This window comes from Lygodium microphyllum, chromosome 3, assembly GCF_053477565.2.
Source record: "Lygodium microphyllum isolate KBCC chromosome 3, Lygodium_microphyllum_v1.1.10, whole genome shotgun sequence".
NCBI classification, from domain to species: domain Eukaryota; kingdom Viridiplantae; phylum Streptophyta; class Polypodiopsida; order Schizaeales; family Lygodiaceae; genus Lygodium; species Lygodium microphyllum.
This window is the reverse complement of record NC_141137.1, coordinates 162,580,405-162,588,158: the sequence shown is the minus strand read 5'-3', so window position 1 is coordinate 162,588,158 and position 7,754 is coordinate 162,580,405. Positions and strand designations below refer to the sequence as shown.

General features: G+C 44.1%; 1 protein-coding gene across 2 annotated transcripts; it reads left to right on the top strand.

Moving 5' to 3' along the window:
• The first annotated feature begins 1,391 nt into the window (after positions 1-1,391).
• Positions 1,392-6,862, top strand: LOC148039104 (uncharacterized). 2 transcript variants are annotated; one of them, XM_087674992.1, is made up of 2 exons: positions 1,392-1,745; positions 1,918-6,862. In XM_087674992.1, exon 2 carries the CDS (start codon positions 2,010-2,012, stop codon positions 4,467-4,469), a length of 2,460 nt encoding a protein of 819 aa, XP_087531118.1. In that variant the 5' UTR covers positions 1,392-1,745; positions 1,918-2,009; the 3' UTR covers positions 4,470-6,862. The 2 variants fall into 2 exon arrangements, with proteins under 2 accessions (XP_087531118.1, XP_087531117.1); XM_087674991.1 differs by having other exon boundaries at positions 1,866-6,861.
• The last annotated feature ends 892 nt before the right edge of the window (positions 6,863-7,754 follow it).

Below are 7,754 nucleotides of genomic sequence, written 5' to 3'. Positions count from 1 at the left end.
AAACCTTAAACAAGCAAAAGAAGGAGAGAGGGAGACTCACCAATGAGATATGGTGACTGTGGGGCGGCTCCTCTTCGCGATGAAGGCTCCTCCTCTCCTTCGCGAACAACGGCGGCGGCGGCGGCAAGTCTTCTTCCTCTCCTTCTCTCACGACGGTCGCTCTCTCCCTCGCTCTCACTCTCAAAACACAAAATGCAAAAACGCGAAACAAAGCCGTGCTCGGTTTCGGCCTGTTTTTTTCCCTGTGGAGCGTCGCTATTTGCGTCGCAAAAGCGACGAAAATAACGACGCAAATAGCGATGCCGCTACCCGCGTTGCTACCCGCCGTCGCTATAAGCTTAAATCCTTGTAGTGTATAGTAGTTTCATAGCTAATTGTTGGCTCTTGTATCTACAAAATCAACAAGAGGATTACTTCCACTCAGGCCAAGTACTAGAGACTAACAATAAGGACAAAATAAACAATGCTAGAAAAGTGCGTGGAAGAGGACTGCTCTATCATAAATATTCTTTCCTAAAGCAAACTTCCAAAAAGGAAAAATTCAACTTTAGCGAAAGTAAACTTCTTAATTCAAGTTAATTAACAATATAAAAGTAATTCTCTTAACTTAAACCTCTTGACTCAAGTTAAATCAAATGGCATAGATTTTCAAATGATGATCCACCCTGTACCATATTTGGCATGCATATAGTGCTCCTAGGCCTAAAGTTTTATTTATAATTTCTTACATGCATGCCAAGTGGGGTTTGGGAGATGAGACAATTATAATACAATAATATAGTAATGATATTCTATGTTCTCTATTAATGTCTAATATTAGTAGGACAATAGGCTCTTGTATCTACAAATTCAACAAGAGGATTAACTTGCACTCAAGCCAAACACTAGAGACTAACAATAGGGACAAAACAAACAATGTTACAAGAGTGCACAAGAGGATTGCCCTCATATCATAAGTATTCCTTCCTAAAGCAAACTTCCAAAAATGAAAAATTTAACTTTAGCAAAAGTTAACTTCTTAACTCAAGTTAATTAACACTCTAGAAGTCATTCTTTTAACTGAAACCTCTTAACTCAAGTTAAATCAAATGGCATAGATTTTCGGATGAAGACCCACCATGTGACTGTACCATATATAGCATGCATATAGTGCTCTCAGGCCTATAGTTTTATTCATAATTCTTCCAAAAATTATAAGAAAAACGTTAGACTTGGGCGCACTATATGTAGGGTTCAAGAGATTAGAAAATTATAGTACATTAATATAGTAATGATATTATCTATTCTGGCAAGGCTTGGCTAACAAAGCGAGTGCGGGTGGGCGGGCGGCGGGGGGGGGGTGTGTGTGTGTGTGTGCGCTTTCCACTCCTTCGAAGGTTAGTACTAACGTGGGAGATTCTGTCCTGTTGTGGAAGACGTGGAATCCACAACGCGCAAACATTCTTTCCTTTTCGGCAGCTTCGGCGACAGATTCTGGGTGGGAATGCCTCTCTACGGGGGAAAAGGGCTCTCCCAGCCTCTGGGGGAATTATTAATCCGCAGAGACAATGTCGATAGCAACATCACCTCGCAAGAATCCCATCTGCTGACGCAAAACTGGGCCTTCCTTCCCCCTCCCCCCCATCATGGTGGTCTCCCCGCCTCAACAGTCTCAAATTCCGCTTGCAGACAACCTCCATGCTCTCTGTCTTCATCTGAAATCCTTGTTCAGTCCTCCGGCGCCCTTTGAATTCTCCGAATAGCCGGTAAGCAGGCGTTCTCCGTCCCTTCCTCCTGCTCCAGTTTCATTTTCAGCCGCTTGTAGAGCTCTTGTTTGACTGGATTTCTCTCTTATCTAACGCTTTCTAATCAAACCCTACATCCAGATCCAACTGCAGCAGCCGTTCCTTGGCCCTCACATGGATTTTGATGTTTCAGACCAGAGTCTGTCTGCGGATGTATCGCTGACACTAGGTGAATCGCATGAAGGGCAGCAAAGCTGCTATGTCATCGACAAGCGAGATGGTTCAATGATGCAACCCTCTATGCAGAGCTGGGATTTTGATGTGACTCGTTGCCTTGGAAAGCTTTACAAGCAGGATGAATCATCAAAGACTGTGCGGGCATCAGGCTTCTTCGATATGAAAGAAGCAAAGAGGTTACGGCTGGCCAATGATGCAGGTTGCCGTTATGTTGCAATGCCTCCTGTAAGTGATCCAAGTCTTTTCTTAGGTCTTGGTTCCGAAGAAAGTGCATCTGAGAATGTCTTGAGTTCTACTTCCTTCAGTGGTCCAGAAGTAAAAGGGATTTCCCAAAAAGGCCCATTGGTGGACCTTGCTTTGGGCTTGACAACACCTACTGTGAAGAATGTTGGCATAACGCCTGTTATTTCTGGGGGAGAATCTGCAGTGACCTCTATCGATCCATTGTATCTTAATCAATATCAGATGGCCGGGGTGGGGAATAACTTTCCCGCCAGACAAGACTATTCACACTACCTGGCCAGCAATACTGGTGCCACAGCTGAAAGTATATCTGTTTTTGCGGCACCTTTTGATTCTGTCAGAAACGATCCAGAGATGCAGCTGTGTTTGGGTTTCTCATCCAATTCTGCAACCAATGCAATTAATGACCATATTTCAAACGTTCCATTTTCTTTTGCTCAAAGCAATGCACTTCAAGACAACATGCTAGAAAGCAGCACCTTTCCAGTTGTAGATGAAGGATCTACCTCTGCTAGATCACGGAAATGTGGAGGCCACATAGCCTCCCTATTGTGGGGGCACAAGCTTGACAGTAGCTTATGTACTGGGGTACAAAACATTCAGCAGACAGCTTTAAATATCAATGAGAATCCTGTAATGGATACTCCTACCACTGAGGATAATTCAGAACTTGACAAGAACTTAAAGGGATCAAGTGGTGCAACATCCACCAGTGGAGCTTCCGGAGGTTTTTCTGATAAACCTACCAAAATGTGCAAGTTTAAAGGCTGTGGAAAGAGGGCAAGAGGTGCTTCACACTTGTGCATTGCTCATGGCGGGGGAAGTAGATGCCAGAAGCCAGGATGCAACAAGGGGGCAGAAGGGCGCACTATCTTTTGCAAGGCTCATGGAGGGGGCCGGAGGTGTGAGAGCCTAGGGTGCACAAAAAGTGCAGAAGGGAAAACAGATTTTTGCATAGCGCATGGTGGAGGGCGCCGTTGCAGTCATGATGGTTGTACCAAGGCTGCACGAGGACGCTCTGGGTTGTGCATACGACATGGTGGTGGAAAGCGGTGTCAAAAGGAAGGCTGTACAAAGAGTGCAGAGGGATATTCTGGTCTTTGTATTTCCCATGGTGGTGGTAGACGATGTCAGTATCCCGGTTGTGGAAAGGGTGCTCAAGGGAGTACCATGTTTTGCAAAGCTCATGGTGGTGGTAAAAGATGCATTGCTCCTGGATGCAGCAAGGGTGCAGAAGGGAGCACACCTTTGTGTAAGGGACATGGAGGTGGTAAAAGATGCATGTTTGATGGTGGTGGGGTATGCAATAAGAGCGTACATGGAGGCACATCTTATTGTGTTGCACATGGAGGAGGCAAACGCTGTGCAGTGCCAGGGTGCACTAAGAGTGCCAGAGGAAAGACGGATTATTGTGTGCGGCATGGGGGTGGCAAGCGTTGTAGGGCAGAGGATTGCAGCAAAAGTGCACAAGGCAGCACTGACTTCTGTAAGGCTCATGGTGGTGGTAAAAGGTGTTTGTGGGGTCAAGAAGGATCCCCATTTGGTGTAGAATTATTTCAAGGTAAACTAGGGGATTTTCCAAATGGCCCTTGCGATAGATATGCACGAGGGAAGCTAGGCTTGTGTGCTGCCCATAGTGCTCTTGTGCATGACCAAAGAGTGCATGGCGCTGGTACATTAGGGGATGCTATTCCTCAAGGGTTGGATCATAGTTTAGCTTATGGCATTTTACCTAGATCTGATTCGGGCAAGCAGTTTACTCCTTTCATTGATGACGATTATGTAAACAGCTCACAGTCTGGAGGGTCAGACTCCGGCATGCAAGTATCATCAAGCAATGGAAACTCTGGCGAAGAAGAAAAAATGGATGAGGATATTTATCAGCGACTAGAGACATGTCAAATTCTGTTAGGAGCTGCTTGCAATCAGGATATGGGTCCTGCAAATTATGACCCTAACAAGTTGGTGGATGTGGCAGCTTGGAAGTTGCACCCTTCAAACCTTCCTTATGGCAAGAATTCCTCTCCAAGTCAAGTTGGGATGAAAAAAGTGTTCCCAGAAGCAGGCTTCCAATATCATCGCCCTTCTCTACCCACTTGGCCAATGCAAAGAGTTCCCTACCAAAGAAAACATGTAGAGCCCTTAAGCACCAACGATGAAACCATATTCAATATGTCTTCTCTATCACTGCCTGATGAGAGAGTGCATGGTGGGAACATAATGGCATGGCTGTCAAATGAAGCCAGGCAAAAGGAAGGACCGTGAATTATTATAATTATAAATATTGTACATTTTACTTCTCTGGAATGTCATGTGACCTGGGCATTTGAACAAGTACGTAACACCTGTAGTACATTGAATTTAGCCTTTTTATTCTGGATGCTCATCAGTGGTAGACCACCTGCAGCAAGTTGAGCTGATTAAGATATGATGCATATCTTTTTTCCATGCTGTGTACATACAAGTCAGTCACCTGTGATTAATAGATGGCCTTTCTCCCAATGAAGAAGGAAGAGAGGGAACATTGAACTTCAACTCAGATGAACATCTGGGGCTTTGTATATTTATCTGTGGTTGTTTATGCTCCTGCTTCCGAGCCTATAGCAGAATGCATGCTGAAGTTTATTGCAAGTCACATGATTGATTGTGGTAGCTCTCCCTGAAATCATGATTGTCTACTTTCTGGGATCTGAATTTTATGTACGAAATGTTTGGTGCAACTTTGAGAGTTGAATGTGTCTTTCTGTATGAGGGACGTAACTCCTTACTTCTGTATCAGGATCCTTTGTTTCAGACAATATTATAATACATAGAAGAAGCACAGGGAAAGTCCATAGGCTGAATAAGGCGACATTCGATGTAACACTTATGCTACATTTGAGTAGTCCATTGTAGGGAGAGGTTGAGAAAACTCAAATATTGTCTACATAGAAGTTTGGTAAAAATGTAAGATGACATTGGGTGTAGCACTTATGCCACATTTAGTAATGTCAGTTTCATATGGGTGAGTTAATTCTAGGGGCAGATGGAGAGAACTCAAATATTGTCTACACAGAACTTTGGTAGAAATTGCCACCCAGTTTTAGATGGCTGAGTCACTTGTAGAGGCAGGTGGAGAGAATTCAAAGAGTGTCATTTACTCAGGCAAGCCAAAGTCTGCACAGCATCCTGGGTATGATCAGAATGGCAGTTGATTAGGAGAAATATGACTTTACATGTGCACTTGTAGCACTCTTGTAGGGCAGATAATCAGAAGGGAAAACCCTGCATGGCAGCCTGGGGATGACCAGAAGGGATGTTGATTACAAGAAATGTAACTTTTAAATGTGCACCAGTACAACTCTTGGAGGCAATGGATGTTCATTGTTACAGTACAGGCTCTTGCATGGCACGTCAATGAATTGCGCAACCGAGTTGGGAAACACTAGAGATGAGCTGCAAACGTGGCTCTGCTTATGCCTCATGAGTTATATAGAAAACATAACATTATTTTGAGTGTATTTTTTGAGTGTTTGCACTTGTTGCATGATTTAAGGGGAGCACCTATTTTACTTCTCATATGATACCAAGGGATCACACACCTTAATAGGCCATTGAATGCCTTAACAATAGCAAAGATGGGTGGCACTGTTGGGTGTAAAGGCCCTTCGCTACACTTCCCATGTATATATTTTACTTGTACATGTGACCGCACTCTTGCGGGTGTAAATGTATCGTACCCTAAAACATAAATACATTCTTTCATTCTTTGTGTGTGCCACATTGGTACACACCCAACTCAAGTCTCTACTCTCTCTGCTCTCTCTACTGCTGAACACACTCCATCCTCGCTGCGCACACCACTTGGGCATTTTCGCTTTCCTTCAAACTGGTATCAGAGCTTCGGCTAAGGTGTGCACGCTTCCCAGAGCTTGTGCGAGACATTGCCAGTGCTTCGCTCGTGAGAAATCAACAAGTCGTCATCTCTGTTGGTTAGGCAAGAGCACGCGTGAAACAGGTGACAGTGCTGCAGGCTCGTTTTTTGCTCAGTCTGTAACCAGACAGGTCAGGCGCAGCCATTCCAGGTCAGCACAGGTCAGGTCCTCATCTTTGCAGGTCACGTTTCTGTTCAGGAGGTCACATTTTACACAGGTGACAGCTGGACAGACAGTCGCCAGGTTAGAAACAGGTCAGCATGGAAAGGCAACAGTCAAATCTGCTCAGCGACAGTCAGGTGACAGCTGACGTGGTCAGCGTGGACAGGCGGCAGTTCATTTCTGATTAGCGTGATCAGTTGACAGGTCATGACAGTCATTTTTGCAATTTTTTGTGACTTGTCACATTAAAACAGGCCCCGGTTTGCGCGCGCAAGCATAGTTCTCAGAGTTGTGCAGATTTGAGCCAGAAAATTTGGGGCTTTTCCAGATTTAGTGATGTTCATGCATAATACAGACATCTGCGTCAAAATTGTAGACATTGTGCGCGTATAAATTGGGGATTTCGCCAAATTTGATGAAATTTTGCTCGTTTGAGTAAAATTTCTCAACATTGGACCCATAAAATTTGGGCCTTTTGCTGTATTGGTGAAATTTTGCTCAGCTAAGTCAAATTGGTTGACATTCGTGTTATGGTGCCGCGGCTCCTGTGGAAAGTCCTCAAGAACTTTGCATAGTGGAAATAGTCCACCCCCTGGCTTACTACTTCCACGTATTTCTGTAGATTGCATTGCTCGATGATTTGCCTCACGGCCCGCTCTTCAATGACCACATCTTTTAGGTTGAAGATATGCCTGAAGTGGTTGAAGGCTCGTGTTTCCACCGAAAGCCCATATTTTGCTTGTTCTTCCTCTGAAAAATGCAAATTGCCAGCCTTTTCTTGGCCTGCCATGATGGGTGCCTGCCATGAAGCCATATTCACCATTAGTGTTTTTCAAAATAATTACAAGCAACAAGAAACGACTACATACTTGTTGAACTGAAATACTTGATTGTAGGAGTAGAATTTTTCCTCCTAGTAGTCTATTGATTTCATGACCTTTTCCTCAATCACAAGTTGTTGCATTCTACCCTTGCAATGTGTGCTTTTCCTTTATTGTTTTCCTCATGTGTTTGGTTTGATTTACCTTTCCTCCACCTTGATCCAAGGAGTTAAAGGGTTAGAGGATGAAGGGCCTTTGGCGCACAATCTTAGTGTTTTACTTTCGTATGAGCCAAGTGTAGAAATTTGGATTATATTCTAACTTAGCATAGCTATCCATATCGAAAGGGCGGATGCCTATATGCGTAATGTAAGTGAGGACATCAAGCAAGAAGTCACCGAAGTCCACTCGACTAGCAACATGCAACTCCTCCTCAGTGAGGATAATAAGGATGTCCCTAATGTGTCCTTCGAGGGGTCGATTATGGAGGGTAGTCAACACCCTATAGGAAGTTGGAGGGATATAAGTTGGGTCATATTTAGATGCCTTGATTGCGTGTCACTATTCAATGTTGGTCATTATTTGGCATCCCTCTAGCTCTCATTGCAATTGTAGAGTGTACCATTTCCGTAAGAAGGAGTCGTTGTCAGCAA